Source organism: Leptodactylus fuscus, unplaced genomic scaffold (genome assembly GCF_031893055.1).
Source record: "Leptodactylus fuscus isolate aLepFus1 unplaced genomic scaffold, aLepFus1.hap2 HAP2_SCAFFOLD_175, whole genome shotgun sequence".
Lineage (NCBI taxonomy): Eukaryota > Metazoa > Chordata > Amphibia > Anura > Leptodactylidae > Leptodactylus > Leptodactylus fuscus.
Genome location: NW_027440197.1, coordinates 1 through 18,077, shown reverse-complemented (window position 1 = coordinate 18,077; position 18,077 = coordinate 1). Strand labels below are relative to the sequence as shown.

At 47.5% G+C, this 18,077-nt stretch overlaps 1 protein-coding gene across 1 annotated transcript; it reads right to left on the bottom strand.

Moving 5' to 3' along the window:
* Positions 1-237: 237 nt before the first annotated feature.
* LOC142187297 (transmembrane inner ear expressed protein-like) lies at positions 238-16,320 on the bottom strand (the record flags this gene model as incomplete). Its single annotated transcript, XM_075261520.1, has 3 exons — positions 238-347; positions 13,481-13,630; positions 16,203-16,320. Coding segments are annotated over 3 exons (378 nt in total), but the record flags the coding sequence as incomplete, so codon positions are not given.
* Positions 16,321-18,077: the final 1,757 nt, after the last annotated feature.

Here is an 18,077-nt window from a genome sequence, read left to right as displayed (position 1 = left end):
GTTGAGCTGTGTTTCCCGCTTTTGGTCACCTATGACGTCCTTAGCGGGGGCACCAATAACATTACACATACAGCATACACATATACACTTCGGCAGACAGGTCCCCGCACTCTCCACCTGTTTACAATCGGCTTTGACACATATAACAAAGTTTAATTTCTTCAGATTAAAAATTAAAGATCAAAGGATAGAAAAACATTGAGAAAGTTCATTAGAAGATTCTGCGAAGAGAAGTTGTCACTGATTTCCCTGCGGGGTTGTCTCATCTTCTTCTTTGACCACCGGCAGGGCCCTGTGGGAGCGAGACTGCACCTGACCAGAGAGAGTTGGAAGGTTTTCAGAGGAACCTGGAGTAAAGAGAAGAAGAGAAGAAGCAGAGACAGGAGAGTGAGAAAGACAGAGATGGCAGAAACAGAGAGACAGGTCTAAATAGCAGTAAGATAGACAGACATCCATCCAACCTCCGGGATCAGGACACATCTGGTGACTGCGCTCAGCTTCAGCCTGGCCTACAATGTCTCACCAACCAATCAGATTGTCAACCAATCCAACCACAATTGCATGGATCTGAGCAACAGACTATAATGACTGTAGTGTGACCTCAGCCTTCATGACTGTTCATCCTGGTCACTTGTCTCTGTCATGATACAGAGTCAGTCACAGTCAGGTGTACACAGTCGGTCACACTCAGGGGTACACAGTCGGTCACAGTAGGGTGTACACAGTCGGTCACAGTCAGGTGTACACAGTCGGTCACAGTCAGGTGTACACAGTCGGTCACAGTCAGGTGTACACAGTCGGTCACAGTCTGGTGTACACAGTCGGTCACAGTCTGGTGTACACAGTCGGTCACAGTCTGGTGTACACAGTCGGTCACAGTCAGGTGTACACAGTCGGTCACAGTCAGGTGTACACAGTCGGTCACAGTCTGGTGTACACAGTCGGTCACAGTCTGGTGTACACAGTCGGTCACAGTCTGGTGTACACAGTCGGTCACAGTCAGGTGTACACAGTCGGTCACAGTCTGGTGTACACAGTCGGTCACAGTCAGGTGTACACAGTCGGTCACAGTCAGGTGTACACAGTCGGTCACAGTCAGGTGTACACAGTCGGTCACAGTCAGGTGTACACAGTCGGTCACAGTCAGGTTACACAATTGGTCACAGTCAGGTGTACACAGTCAGTCACAGTCACATGTCGTCATCCGCTCTACTGAAGGGGAGAAGAGTCAGCGACTAATCCTTCTACATACAGGACATGTTATTATTATGAACACTTGGAGAATATCCGGAGCTGTGCCCTATAGGGTTATATGGATTGGAGCTGAGGACAGGTGATTGACAATGTAGAGACCAGCATAACCTCCATAGTAATCCTGTATACACAACTTACTATATACAGTGCTGTAAACTGGAGCAAGAATTTACTGTATTTAAGCACTGAATGGCAATATTATTTGATGATGACGGTATAAAATGAGCACCGCGTGCTGGTGTTATTTGAGCACTATGTGATGGGTTTAAATAAGCACTGTGTGGTATTATATGAGCATTGTATATGGTGTTATATGAGCACCGTATGGCAGACTTAATTGATGACGGTATTATTTGAGCACTGTATGATTGTACTATATGAGCACTGTATGTGGTATTATATCAGCATTGTATAGCTGTATTACATGAGCACTGTATGGGAGGGGCGTGGCCTGCACTGTATGGGAGGGGCGTGGCCTGCACTGTATGGCGGGCGTGGCCTGCACTGTATGGGGAGAGGGGGCGTGGTCTGCACTGTATGGGGGAGGGGCGTGACCTGCACTGTATGGGGGAGATGGGGCGTGGCCTGCACTGTATGGGGGTGTGGCCTGCACTGTATGGGGAGAGGGGCGTGGACTGCGCTGTATGGGGGAGAGGGGCGTATGAGAGAGGACACAGACACTGACGGCTGCTTCCTAAGCTCCATCTGTCTCCATCCAGCAGCCTAACTGCACTGCCGGACACCTGACCTGCTTCCAGGGCTTCCCCAGCCCCCGTCCATCTAGCTGAGGCATTGCCAGCTGCCTGCAGCAGTGCCAGGAGTTGCGGCCTACCTCTAGCTGAAGCCTGGGGCTGGAGTTGTGAAGCCATCCACCGATGCTGACATCTGCAGCCCTACCAGTTCCTGGGCTCTAGTGCCGGCCCTGCTGCTGCTCGGCTTAGGATACTGAAGAGACTGTGGGGAGAGGGATAAGCGTCTTCACCTGACCTGGAGACCGAACTCCCAGCGACAGAACCCCGACAGCACAGGTTTGGTGAGACTCCCTCCCGGCACTACGGTGTGATTCCTTCCTGGGGGCCTATAGAGACATTGCTGTACCTTCACCCAGGACTCTCAGCACCTCTAACTACCCTGCCCTACAGTTGCTCCTCCTGGCAATACCAGCGTTCCATCGTCTGTACACTGTGGCTCGCGTCACCTGTACTATCAGCCCAGGAGTCCATGCTTGTGTGATCACTTGTGCCCTGCAGTGCCTGCACTGATCTGGGGTCCCTCAGCTACTCCTCTGGGCAGTGCGGTCTCAGTAGCTCCTCTGTGTGGTGACTTCTGGGGGCTGAAGGGAGTGCCGAGCCTCTACTCCACCACCAGGGAGGGCTCCTCACCTTCTCCCCCAACCTGGTGTCCTCTCCTCATTCCAACCTGCAGCAGTCTGAGGCCTCCGTGGTCCTACCTGCCCAGTCATGGCGTCTCACCACGATTAATTCTCCGCTCCATCGGTTCGCCTTCTGCACCGCACTCCGGTCTACGGCATATCACCTCGCTCTACTGCCCTCATCACTGCCTCGTCTGCTAACTATTGTACCGATATCGCTATGGACATGACTAGTAAGAAATCCTCCTCGTCTGGAGGTCCCGGAAAGCTAGCGTTCTTTGCTCAGCCTCCCTCTGACTGTCGGTCGTCCTCCAGCCCGACTCCCTGCACCCGGGCTACCTCCCCAGTCCTCACGGCAACTACATTGCAGGACTCTATGGACTCTGCTGGTGAGACCCCATCCCCTGGCACCATGGAGAGTAACAAAGGAGGCCCCAACGCCTCGCCTGCTGTGTCCCCATCTAGCAAAGGGCCTGGGCGCAAGAGGAATACTCAGCCCCACCCATCTGACTCCACCGCTCTCTCAGTAATGGCTCACACTGATATCTCGGAGTTCCCGGCCTCTTCAGACCCGGTTACTTGTGAGACTGTGAAAGCCATGCTAGTATTGCTCCAATCTGGAATTAACAAAAGCGTCTCTACTGTGGAGGGGAAGGTTCAGGGCGGCAGCGACGAGCCGGGTGAGAGACCTGATGTTATGGAGCGAAAGATGGCGGAATTCTCCACAGCCCATGATGAGTTGGTGGACGCTCATAAGCTGGAAGCGGAGGTCCGCTGGCGACAGACGCTGAAGACCGCTCCAGACGGAACAATATTAACATCAGGGGCGTCCTGGAGGATGTTCCCTCCATTCACCTCCCAGCGTATATAAAACTTTTGTTCAAAAAGATCCTCCCTAATCTATTGGAAGTGGACCTGACCCTGGACAGGGCCCACCGGGTGCCCAAGGCCAACTCGGCTCCTAATGATGCCACAAGAGACACTCTGGACAGGGCCCACCGGATACCCAAGGCCAACTCGGCTCCTACTGATGCCACAAGAGAGACTCTGGTCAGGGCCCACCGGCTACCCAAGGCCAACTCGGCTCCTACTGATGCCACAAGAGAGACTCTGGTCAGGGCCCACCGGCTACCCAAGGCCATCTCGGCTCCTACTGATGCCACAAGAGAGACTCTGGTCAGGGCCCACCGGCTACCCAAGGCCAACTCGGCTCCTACTGATGCCACAAGAGAGACTCTGGTCAGGGCCCACCGGCTACCCAAGGCCAACTCGGCTCCTACTGATGCCCCAAGAGACACTCTAGTCAGGGTCCATTCTTGCCGCAGCCCGCAGGTGTGCTTCCAGCTCCTTACTCTGTGATCTCCTTATACTCCGATCTATCAGCTGCGACGTTACGAGCAAGAAGAGATCTGGCACCTGTGGCGAAAATCCTCCGCGAACATGGAATGCCGTACCGCTGGGGTTTTCCTACCAAACTCTTGGTCTTTCAGAATGGAACTATTCACTCCATCCCCTCGGTAGACTCCGGGATGGCTCTCCTGCAGGAATGGCGCCTAGCTCCTGAGGACCCTGACCCGAAACCTGTAGGCTCTGCTTGGCCTCGGCGCCTCTCCAACAACTGGAGCTTGGTTGGGAAATAGTCATGCGCTCATTTACTGTTCTTTGGATTCCCTTACGAGCGGCGAACCGATGGCCCTTCTATCCTTTCCTATAGGTTCCCATACTGTTTGGTAACTACTTAACCCATTATTTGCCCCCACAGGTTATACGTTACAGGTTATACAGTGTTTTCACTCTGTTCTTTCCTGTTTTTGGTCGTTCTATGGTTTATGTTTTTTCTCTTGTTCACACACAGCTCACATCTATCCATCTCATCCCAATGCATTCGATACCAGGTCGACCTGTTGCTGCACTTTGGGCTGAGACGGGTCCCCCGGGGACATAGCCCATCACTGCCCATCACCTCCTCTTAAGTTTTTATTCTGATTCTTTGTATTACTTGGAGAGGGCTCAATAGTCCCCACAAGAGGAGCTCCGTATGGAGGGAGGTGCCTTAGATGTGAGGGTCTTATGCTCCAGGACACCCACTTCCATTCAGAGAGACGCCCCCAGTGCACCAATTCCTCTTTTCCCCATATTTTTCAATCTTCCTGCACATCCGAGCACAAAGGGGCGTCCGAGACACTGTGGCCTTCTCCGTGGCATCTGGACCCTGAGGGGCGTTCCTTGGGCATTGGTTGTGCCATCAATAACATACAGTATACTCTGGTCACGGTGACCTCTCCCCCACTGATCTCAGTCCTACTGGAGAGCTGTCTCGCCTAAAATTCAGAATTTTGGATACCGGTGTTTTGATCATCGGCGGTGACTTCAATCGCCTTACTGACAATTCGTGTGACTCCTCCAACCCTCATAGACGATCCCCTATTTTGGCACGCTCCCTGTTAGATTTAGGATTGTATGACGTGTGGAGGTGTCATCACGGGAGTGAGTGAGACTGTACCGATTCTTCCTCCTCCTCTAGGCTGATAGACCTGGTTCCATACCAACGGTTCCATCTCATGTTGGGTTGATGACTTGCTCAGATCTGGCCCCAGTGTCTTTGGCTCTCACCACGGCTCTGCCTTGCCAGTGGAAGCTTAATGACCACCCCTCCATGGTGACCGTCTCCTTCAGGAACTCACTGACTTTCTTACATTTCATGCTCCCTCCACCCCGGATCCCTTCATTCGGTGGAACACCCATAAGGCGATTATACGGGGTGTCCCTATTCAGGCTTGTTCCCGGGCCAGAGAACAGCGCACTAGAGAAGCGGACTCTGATCTGCTCCATAGCCAAATAGTCGCCTTCTAACACATCCAACCCCTCCCCGGCCACCTCTACTGAAATCAGAACGCTCCACCTGCAGCTACAAGAAATACATGGCCATTTTGGCGCCCCATCTGTTAAATGTATTCTGTAGGGCTGCGAAAGACCAGACATTTCCGGAAGAGATGTAGCCGCTACTGTGGTTCCTAAACCCGTAAGCCCCCGCTCTCGCCTGCTAACTTCAGGCCAATCTCCCTCTTACACGTAGATGTAAAATTGTGCAGTAAAATCCTGGCAGAGCGCCTGGTGCGCCTCCTTCCCCAATGGGTTCGATCGGATCAGTTGGGATTGGTTCTGGGCAGACAGGCCCCGGATGGCACTCGCAGATTAGTCTCACCCACAGGGCTGAGCAGGGGCGTTTACCGTCGCTCCTTGATCCCGAAAAGGCCTTTGATGGAGTCCACTGGTCCTATGTCGATCGTCTTCTTGGCCTGGGAGATGCCGCAGTCCTGGCTCTGTGCTCCCGCCATCGGCTCGGGTGCTTGCCTCCAGTGTCCTGACCCTTTGCAGATCTGTAATGGCACTCGGCAGGGTTGCCCCCTCTCGCCCATCATCTTGGCTCTAGTAATGGAGATATTGCGGGGACCCCTGTAGGCCGTCGGCAGCATAAGATTGGACTATATGAATTTATCTTGGGAACTCCCCCTGCGGGGGGGCCTCCTGCATCCCAAAGGCTTCCTGCCCTCGGACCCGCAGCTCCCCCTACTGGCCCGCCTCGGTATGGGCTTGGAGACATCTACTCACACGTTTCTGCAGACGACCCCGCCTACAGGATTTACCATTGTTCTATCAGCACTTCTCCTCCCTCTCCGCCCCCTCCCACCCAAATCTTTGCTGGAGCGGCTGTGGCGGCCATCACACCATGTTGCAGATGTGGTGGTTATGCCCCCTCCCCCGGTATCAGCCTTCTGGATTGCCGCTTTCCAGGTTATGTCCTCGCTGACTGGTCGGCCACTTCGTCCGTCCCCAGGTTTGGCACGTTGTCTCCTGGTTGCGGACACTCTTCCTGATAATATGGGCACTGTGCTAGGGCAGATCCTACTGACTGCGGGAATGATGATCGCCCGACTATGGGAGTCTATGTCCGGCCTTACCACAGCTGAGCTTGTTCAGATAAGATAAGATAAGATAATCCTTTAGTAGCAGGTACACCGCCTTCACCTTGGGGTGGATGTTAGCGTCTAAATCTCATGGTTATTCCAGGTTGAGAGTTAGGTGGTGGCTCTGGTTTGACTCTTTAGATGGTGTCCATGCCCCCTGTGACTGACCTTTGTCTCCAGCCTCTTCATCCCCCGTCTTGGCCTCCGGCCCCTCTTTGGTTGAATGTTTCGATCTCCATTTTGGTTGTTGCCCTGTTTTGCTCCCCTGGTTACCCCTAGTAAGCGCCTTGTCTTCTGCAGATGACGCACATGATGAGTAATCTTCTGATATTCTGGCATGTGTGTGTTCTGCTCACTGGACTGGCGGTCTGCGTTTCGGTGAGTTGTGGATCTCATGGCTTTGCCTCTTATTACCGCGTTTCCTTCTGTTATTTATTCTCATATATTCGGTGAAACATTTCTATTGTTTCCATTAATAAAAACTAAATATGGAAAAAAAAATATATAAGAGGTCACAGGTCACAGCAAAGGAGAATCAGGAGGTCAAAGGAACTGCCCAAGGAGCTCAGAGACAGGATTGTGCAAGGCCCAGATCTGGCCAAGGTTCCTCAGAGCACAGCGGCCTCCATAATCCTTACATGGAAGACGTTTGGGACGAGCAGAACTCCTAGACCCGGCCGCCTAGGCAAACAGAGCAATGGTGAGAGGTAAAGAAGAACCTAAAGATCACTGAGGCCGAGCTCCTGAGATACAGGAGGGGGATGGGAGAACGTTCCACAAAGTCACCGATCACTGCGGCCTCCACCAGTCAGGGCTTTATGGCAGAGGGGCCCGAAGGAAACCTCACCTCAGTGCAAGACATAGGAAAGCCAAAAACACCAGAAGGACTCCCAGACTAGGAGAGATAAGACTCTGCTGTGATGGGACCAGATCTTATCTGTCAGGAGGGGCCGAGTGTCCATTACTGAGAAACAACATGGCGGCAAGGAGACAACGAGGGTGACATGGGAAGGGTATGAAGACTTTCTGTACCCACTGTGTAGTGTATTATATGAGCACTGTATGGCTGTATTATATGAGTACTGTATAGCTGTATTATATGAGCAGTGTATGACTGTATTATATGAGTACTGTATGGCTGTATTATATGAGCACTGTATGGCTGTATTATATGAGCACTGTATGGATGTATTATATGAGTACTGTATGACTGTATTATATGAGTACTGTATGGCTGTATTATATGAGCACTGTATGGCTGTATTATATGAACACTGTATGGCAGTATTATATGAGTACTGTATGGCTGTATTATATGAACACTGTATGGCAGTATTATATGAGCACTGTATGGCTGTATTGTATGAGCACTGTATGACTGTATTATATGAGTACTGTATTATATGAGCACTGTATGGCTGTATTATATGAGCACTGTATTATATGAGCACTGTATGGCAGTATTATATGAGTACTGTATGACTGTATTATATGAGTACTGTATGGCTGTATTATATGAGCACTGTATGGCTGTATTATATGAGCACTGTATGGCTGTATTATATGAGCACTGTATGACTGTATTATATGAGTACTGTATGGCTGTATTATATGAGCACTGTATGGCTGTATTATATGAGCACTGTATGACTGTATTATATGAGCACTGTATGGCTGTATTATATGAGCACTGTATAGTGGGATTAAGCTTCTTCCGTCGCCATGTTTGGGGCTGTATTAAGCAGGAGATGATCTCTGAGATGTCCTTAATATCATCCAAGTGTTTGATGTTAATAACAGTATATACCGTCCTCCCCCATACACGCTATAGGCAGAGTCATGGAGTAGTCAGGTATATAGTATACAGCACACGGTCCTGTCATGGCTTCTACATGCTCTAACACCCGGCACCTGCTTATCCCTCTATTCTATATCCAGATGAGGTTTGATGGCCCCGGGTGTGGGGGAAGGGATTGGATGAAGAGAGAAGAGGCTATGGGGGAGGGGAGATATGGAGGGGGGAGGGGAGATATGGAGGGGGGAGGGGAGATATGGAGGGGGGAGGGGATATGGAGGGTGATAAGGGAGTGATGAGTATAGACATACATGTGAGACTCTCCAGCCGTGAGCAGGCTCATATGTATTCATGTGTAGAGTGATGGAGGTGAACTACAAGAGAGAAACGGCAGTCAGTGAGGAGGCAACAAACTGATATATATATAGTCAGACATCATACAAGCTGGCGCCCCCTACTGATCCGGAACGGTAATAGATGTCACTACTGAGGTGGCTATTCCACAGATATACAGCTCTTACAGTAAGAACCGGCTCCTGAGGTGACTATTCTACAGATATACAGCTCTTACAGTAAGAACCGGCTCCTGAGGTGACTATTCTACAGATATACAGCCCTTACAGTAAGAACCGGCTCCTGAGGTGACTATTCTACAGATATACAGCCCTTACAGTACAGAGCCGGCCCCTGAGCTGACTATTCTACAGATACACAGCTCTTACAGTAAGAACCGGCTCCTGAGGTGACTATTCTACAGATATACAGCCCTTACAGTAAGAATCGGCTCCTGAGGTGACTATTCTACAGATATACAGCTCTTACAGTAATAACCGGCTCCTGAGGTGACTATTCTACAGATATACAGCTCTTACAGTAAGAATCGGCTCCTGAGGTGACTATTCTACAGATATACAGCTCATACAGTAAGAACCAGCTCCTGAGGAGACTATTCTACAGATATACAGCTCTTACAGTAAGAACCAGCTCCTGAGGTGACTATTCTACAGATATACAGCTCTTACAGTACAGAGCCGGCCCCTGAGGTGACTATTCTACAGATATACAGCCCTTACAGTAAGAACCGGCTCCTGAGGTGACTATTCTACAGATATACAGCTCTTACAGTAAGAACCAGCCCCTGAGGTGACTATTCTACAGATATACAGCTCTTACAGTAAGAACCAGCTCCTGAGGTGACTATTCTACAGATATACAGCTCTTACAGTAAGAACCAGCTCCTGAGGTGACTATTCTACAGATATACAGCTATTACAGTAAGAACCAGCTCCTGAGGTGACTATTCTACAGATATACAGCCCTGACAGTAAGAACCAGCTCCTGAGGTGACTATTCTACAGATATACAGCTCTTACAGTAAGAACTGGCTCCTGAGGTGACTATTCTACAGATATACAGCTCTTACAGTAAGATCCGTCTCCTGAGGTGACTATTCTACAGATATACAGCTCTTACAGTACAGAGCCGGCTCCTGAGGTGACTATTCTACAGATATACAGCTCTTACAGTAAGAATCGGCTCCTGAGGTGACTATTCTACAGATATACAGCTCTTACAGTAAGAACCGGCTCCTGAGGTGACTATTCTACAGATATACAGCTCTTACAGTAAGAACCAGCCCCTGAGGTGACTATTCTACAGATATACAGCTCTTACAGTAAGAACCAGCTCCTGAGGTGACTATTCTACATATATACAGCTCTTACAGTACAGAGCCGGCTCCTGAGGTGACTATTCTACAGATATACAGCTCTTACAGTAAGAATCGGCTCCTGAGGTGACTATTCTACAGATATACAGCTCTTACAGTAAGAACCGGCTCCTGAGGTGACTATTCGACAGATATACAGCTCTTACAGTAATAACCGGCCCCTGAGGTGACTATTCTACAGATATACAGCTCTTACAGTAAAGAACCAGCTCCTGAGGTGACTATTCTACAGATATACAGCTCTTACAGTAAGAACCGGCCCCTGAGGTGACTATTCTACAGATATACAGCTCTTACAGTAAGAACCGGCTCCTGAGGTGACTATTCTACAGATATACAGCCCTGACAGTAAGAACCAGCTCCTGAGGTGACTATTCTACAGATATACAGCTCTTACAGTAAGAACTGGCTCCTGAGGTGACTATTCTACAGATATACCGCTCTCACAGTAAGAACCGGCTCCTGAGGTGACTATTCTACAGATATACAGCTCTTACAGTAAGAATCGGCTCCTGAGGTGACTATTCTACAGATATACAGCTCTTACAGTAAGAACCGGCTCCTCTGGTGACTATTCTACAGATATACAGCTCTTACATTAAGAACCGACTCCTGAGGTGACTATTCTACAGATATACAGCTCTTACAGTAATAACCGACTCCTGAGGTGACTATTCTACAGATATACAGCTCTTACAGTAAGAACCGGCCCCTGAGGTGACTATTCTACAGATATACAGCTCTTACAGTAAGAACCAGCTCCTGAGGTGACTATTCTACAGATATACAGCTCTTACAGTAATAACCGGCTCCTGAGGTGACTATTCTACAGATATACAGCTCTCACAGTAAGAACCGGCTCCTGAGGTGACTATTCTACAGATATACAGCTCTCACAGTAAGAACCAGCTCCTGAGGTGACTATTCTACAGATATACAGCTCTTACAGTAAGAACCGGCTCCTGAGTTGACTATTCTACAGATATACAGCTCTTACAGTAAGAACCGGCTCCTGAGGTGACTATTCGACAGATATACAGCTCTTACAGTAATAACCGGCCCCTGAGGTGACTATTCTACAGATATACAGCTCTTACAGTAAAGAACCAGCTCCTGAGGTGACTATTCTACAGATATACAGCTCTTACAGTAAGAACCGGCTCCTGAGGTGACTATTCGACAGATATACAGCTCTTACAGTAATAACCGGCCCCTGAGGTGACTATTCTACAGATATACAGCTCTTACAGTAAAGAACCAGCTCCTGAGGTGACTATTCTACAGATATACAGCTCTTACAGTAAGAACCGGCCCCTGAGGTGACTATTCTACAGATATACAGCTCTTACAGTAAGAACCGGCTCCTGAGGTGACTATTCTACAGATATACAGCCCTGACAGTAAGAACCAGCTCCTGAGGTGACTATTCTACAGATATACAGCTCTTACAGTAAGAACTGGCTCCTGAGGTGACTATTCTACAGATATACAGCTCTTACAGTAAGAACCGGCTCCTGAGGTGACTATTCTACAGATATACAGCTCTTACAGTAAGAACCGGCTCCTGAGGTGACTATTCTACAGATATACAGCTCTTACAGTAAGAACCGGCTCCTCTGGTGACTATTCTACAGATATACAGCTCTTACATTAAGAACCGACTCCTGAGGTGACTATTCTACAGATATACAGCTCTTACAGTAATAACCGACTCCTGAGGTGACTATTCTACAGATATACAGCTCTTACAGTAAGAACCGGCCCCTGAGGTGACTATTCTACAGATATACAGCTCTTACAGTAAGAACCAGCTCCTGAGGTGACTATTCTACAGATATACAGCTCTTACAGTAATAACCGGCCCCTGAGGTGACTATTCTACAGATATACAGCTCTTACAGTAAGAACCAGCTCCTGAGGTGACTATTCTACAGATATACAGCTCTTACAGTAAGAACCAGCCCCTGAGGAGACTATTCTACAGATATACAGCTCTTACAGTAAGAACCAGCCCCTGAGGAGACTATTCTACAGATATACAGCTCTTACAGTAATAACCAGCTCCTGAGGTGACTATTCTACAGATATACAGCTCTTACAGTAAGAACCAGCTCCTGAGGTGACTATTCTACAGATATACAGCTCTTACAGTAAGAACCGACTCCTGAGGTGACTATTCTACAGATATACAGCTCTTACAGTAAGAACCAGCTCCTGAGGTGACTATTCTACAGATATACAGCTCTTACAGTAAGAACCAGCCCCTGAGGTGACTATTCGTTGGTGACCCCTCCTCCTAGCTTGGGACCTCTCCTCTTTGTCGGGGTCTTGTCCTCCAGGGTTATTTCCTACTCTACTGATCAGCACAATGTCCATGGACTGGTCAAAATCTGCCAAGGCCGCTGACCCAGTGAGGATGCGCGGAGCAGCGGACAGGACACAGCGCCCCCACCTGTCTACTGGGATGAGAAAACCAGGATTGGCGCAAATTTTCCAAAAATTTCAGGTTTGGACAAACACAAGATTTTTGGTGGGTTGTCACTGATGACACAAATACCACAATCCAAGACAGTCTATGAGGTTCTAGAAGAAAGTGGCGACCATCCAGAAGAGCTAACAATTAGTACCCCCCTCACAAGAATGCAGGAGGGACCATGGCCAAAAGGGGTGAGCTGATGCCCACAGAGGACAAGGCAACACCTGTAGGGGTAAATCTAATCTCCTGGAATCTGATTCACAAATGTTGGCAAATATGCTTGAAAAGTGGATAGAACCTTCTAGACGCCTCAGTCTCCTGTACAGCAGAGAGAACCTTCTAGACGCCTCAGTCTCCTGTACAGCAGAGAGAACCTTCTAGACGCCTCAGTCTCCGGTACAGCAGAGAGAACCTTCTAGTCGCCTCAGTCTCCGGTACAGCAGAGAGAACCTTCTAGACGCCTCAGTCTCCGGTACAGCAGAGAGAACCTTCCAGATGCCTCAGTCTCCGGTACAGCAGAGAGAAACTTCTAGATGCCTCAGTCTCCGGTACAGCAGAGAGAACCTTCTAGACGCCTCAGTCTCCGGTACAGCAGAGAGAACCTTCTAGACGCCTCAGTCTCCTGTACAGCAGAGAGAACCCTCTAGACGCCTCAGTCTCCTGTACAGCAGAGAGAACCTTCTAGACGCCTCAGTCTCCGGTACAGCAGAGAGAACCTTCCGGACGCCTCAGTCTCCTGTACAGCAGACACTCTCTATGACTTACTATACAGTATATTTGCTTCTCAGAGGGGCTTCTCTTTTTGAGGTGCTGCCCCCTCTGGGCCCCCCACCATATTGAGTACATCTCGTAGCCCCGCTTTCCCCAGGCAGATTGCAGGGTTTACCTCCAGGCATTTCCGTCAGCTCGTTTAATGGCGGCACGGACTCCAGTTTGTCGGCGTATTCCTTCCCCGCCTGGCGCTGCGCATAGCGAGCCTCAATCTCTTTCTTGGTCCTGGGGATCCGACACTTGAAGATGCAGCAGAGGGTGATGACTGCACAAGGAGAGAGGCGGTTGTCAGTTGTCAGTCACTTCTTACATTGTTCTGTGTGTGTCAAACCAAGCAGTATATACCGGTATATACCAGTATATGCCGGGGGGGGGGGCGGGGAGGGGGGTAGGCTCCGCCCCTCACAGAACTAAGGACCACAAGGTAAGATCTGTCAATGCAGCTCTGGATGTGACTGGAGTATAGTAGAGTGTGGAGCAGCAGGAGTGTGAGTGCAGCCCCTGCAGCGCCCCCTACTGTTATATTGTTTATACAGACACCTATTACACACATCAGTTCATAGAAAAGCTGAGTGGTGAATGCTGAAGAGGTGAGGCTGATGTAAGAGGTGCACTCAATGTAAATAAATACTGAATATTACTATATGGCGGTATTATGTGGGTTCCTTATATTTCGATATTACATATTATTAATATATGGCAGTATTATGTGGGTTCCTTATATTTCGATATTACATATTATTAATATATGGCGGTATTATGTGGGTGCATTCTATTTAGCTATTACATATTATTACTATATGGCGGTGTTATGTGCCTGCCTTATATTTAGATTTTGTATATTGTTACTATATGGCGGTATTATGGGGGTGCCTTCTATTTAGATGTTGCATATTATTACAATATGGCGGTATTATGTGTCTGCCTTATATTTAGATGTTGTATATTATTACTATATGGCGGTATTATGTTGGTGCGTTATACTTAGATGTTACATGTTATTACTATATGGCGGTATTATGTGGGTGCCTTCTATTTCGATATTACATATTATTACTAGAAGGCGGTATTATGTGTCTGCCTTCTATTTAGATATTATATATTATTACTATATGGCGGTATTATGTGGGTTCCTTATATTTCAATATTGCATATTATTACTATATGGCCGTATTATGTTGGTGCATTATACTTAGATGTTACATGTTATTACTATATGGCGGTATTATGTTGGTGCTTTATACTTAGATGTTACATGTTATTACTACAGTCATGGCCAAAAGTTTTGAGAATGATACAAATAGTAATTGTTACAAAGTCTACTGCTTCAGTTTCCTAATGGCAATTTGCAGATACTCCAGAATGTTATACAGAGTGATCAGCTTAACAGCAATTACTTGCAAAGTCAATATTTGCCTAGAAAATGAACTTTATCCCCCAAAACATATTTCAACATCATTGCAGCCCTGCCTTAAAAGGACCAGCTAACATCGTTTCAGTGATTGCTCCAGTAACACAGGTGTGGGTGTTGATGAGGACAGGGCTGGAGATCAATCTGTCATGATTAAGTAAGAATGACACCACTGGACACTGTAAAAGGAGGCTGGTGCTTGGCATCATTGTTTCTCTTCTGTTAACCATGGTTATCTCTAAAGAAACGCGTGCAATCATCATTGCACAAAAATGGCCTAACAGGGAAGAGTATCGCAGCTAGAAAGATTGCACCGCAGTCACCAATCTATCGCATCATCAAGAACTTCAAGGAGAGAGGTTCCATTGTTGGCAAAAAGGCTCCAGGGCGCCCAAGAAAGACCAGCAAGCACCAGGACCATCTCTTAAAAGTGTTTCAGCTGCGGGATCGGGCTACCAGCAGTGCAGAGCTTGCTCAGGAATGGCAGCAGGCAGGTGTGAGTGCATCTGCACGCACTGTGAGGCGGAGACTCTTGGAGCAAGGCCTGGTCTCAAGGAGGGCAGCAAAGAAGCCACTTCTCTCCAGAAAAAACATCAGGGACAGACTGATATTCTGCAGAAGGTCCAGGGAGTGGACTGCTGAGGACTGGGGGAAAGTCATTTTCTCTGATGAATCCCCTTTTCGATTGTTTGGGACATCTGGAGAACAGCTTATTGGGAGAAGAGGAGGTGAGCGCTACCACCAGTCTTGTCTCATGCCAACTGTAAAGCATCCTGAAACCATTCATGTGTGGATCAGTCAGGATTTGGTCCAGAAGGTGATTGAGAGCTGCCAGGGAGAATTGCAGAGGTCCTGAAGAAGAAGAAGGGGCAACACTGCAAATATTACACCGCTGCATTAACTCCTTCTAACTGTCACTATAAGCTTTTATTACTCAGAATACGATTGCAATTCTATTTCTGTATGTGATAAAAACATCCGACAAACACACAGAAACCAGAGGGAGCAGATCATGTGACAAGAGAAGATTTGTGGCACTCTCAGAACTTTTGGCCATGACTGTATATGGCGGTATTATGTTGGTGCAATATACTTAGATATTACATGTTATTTCTATATGGCGGTATTATGTTGGTGCGTTATACTTAGATATTACATGTTATTTCTATATGGCGGTATTATGTGGGTGCCTTATATTTAGATGTTGTATATTGTTACTATATGACGGTATTATGTTGGTGCGTTATATTTAGATATTACGGTACATGTTATTTCTATATGGCGGTATTATGTTGGTGCATTATATTATTACTATATACAATCAGCAGCAGATCCCCAGTAGTCACCAGTGGCAGTGTGATGAAACAACAGAACAAATAAAATTGTAACATTGAACAGTTGAGCTTTCCATGTGTCAGAGACTTACTGACGGCCAAGACAAAGATGGAGAAAACTCCGATGACCTGCCAGAGGCGCAGCCCCCAGAACACCACGGTCTCCGAGGTCACTGGGTCCGGCTTCTTCTTAGGGGGATCTGTCGGGGCCTGAAAGGAGAAACAGAAGCCTTTATAGAGCAGAACCGGAAGGGGCGGCCGAGACAAGGGTCAGGGGTCCGGGCTGCACTCTGGGGTATTGGTGTATAGAGTGGCGGTTACCAACTAAGAGAAAGATGAGACTCCACGGATTGTTATACCCCAAATCAACCACCCCAATCCCCCATACCCCCCCCCCCCCCCCCCGACTCCAATTCCCACACACACACACAAACTTTACTAGCTTTGGCATTGCCAAATATCTATTCGGACGTGCAAATAATAATAGTGCCCCATATAATAGTGATAACCACAGTGCCCCATATAATAGTGATAACCACAGTGCTCCATATAATAGTGATAACCACAGTGCTCCATATAATAGTGATAACCACAGTGCCCCATATAATAGTGATAACCACAGTGCCCCATATAATAGTGATAACCACAGTGCTCCATATAATAGTGATAACCACAGTGCTCCATATAATAGTGATAACCACAGTGCCCCATATAATAGTGATAACCACAGCGCCCCATATAATAGTGATAACCACAGTGCTCCATATAATAGTGATAACCACAGTGCCCCATATAATAGGTATAACCACAGTGCTCCATATAATAGGTATAACCACAGTGCTCCATATAATAGTGATAACCACAGTGCTCCATATAATAGTGATAACCACAGTGCTCCATATAATAGTGATAACCACAGTGCTCCATATAATAGTGATAACCACAGTGCCCCATATAATAGGTATAACCACAGTGCTCCATATAATAGGTATAACCACAGTGCTCCATATAATAGTGATAACCACAGTGCTCCATATAATAGTGATAACCACAGTGCTCCATATAATAGTAATAACCACAGTGCTCCATATAATAGTGATAACCACAGTGCCCCATATAATAGGTATAACCACAGTGCTCCATATAATAGGTATAACCACAGTGCTCCATATAATAGGTATAACCACAGTGCCCCATATAATAGTGATAACCACAGTGCTCCATATAATAGTGATACCCACAGTGCTCCATATAATAGTGATAACCACAGTGCCCCATATAATAGTGATAACCACAGTGCTCCATATAATAGTGATAACCACAGTGCTCCATATAATAGTGATAACCACGGCGCCCCATATAATAGTGATAACCACAGTGCTCCATATAATAGGTATAACCACAGTGCCCCATATAATAGTGATAACCACAGTGCTCCATATAATAGTGATAACCACAGTGCCCCATATAATAGTGATAACCACAGTGCTCCATATAATAGTGATAACCACAGTGCTCCATATAATAGTGATAACCACAGTGCTCCATATAATAGTGATAACCACAGTGCCCCATATAATAGTGATAACCACAGTGCTCCATATAATAGTGATAACCACAGTGCCCCATATAATAGTGATAACCACAGCGCCCCATATAATAGTGATAACCACAGTGCCCCATATAATAGTGATAACCACAGTGCCCCATATAATAGGTATAACCACAGCACCCCATATAATAGTGATAACCACAGCGCCCCATATAATAGTGATAACCACAGCGCCCCATATAATAGTGATAACCACAGCGCCCCATATAATAGTGATAACCACAGCGCTCCATATAATAGGGATAACCACAGTGCCCCATATAATAGGAATAACCACAGTGCCCCATATAATAGTGATAACCACAGTGCCCCATATAATAGTGATAACCACAGTGCCCCATATAATAGTGATAAC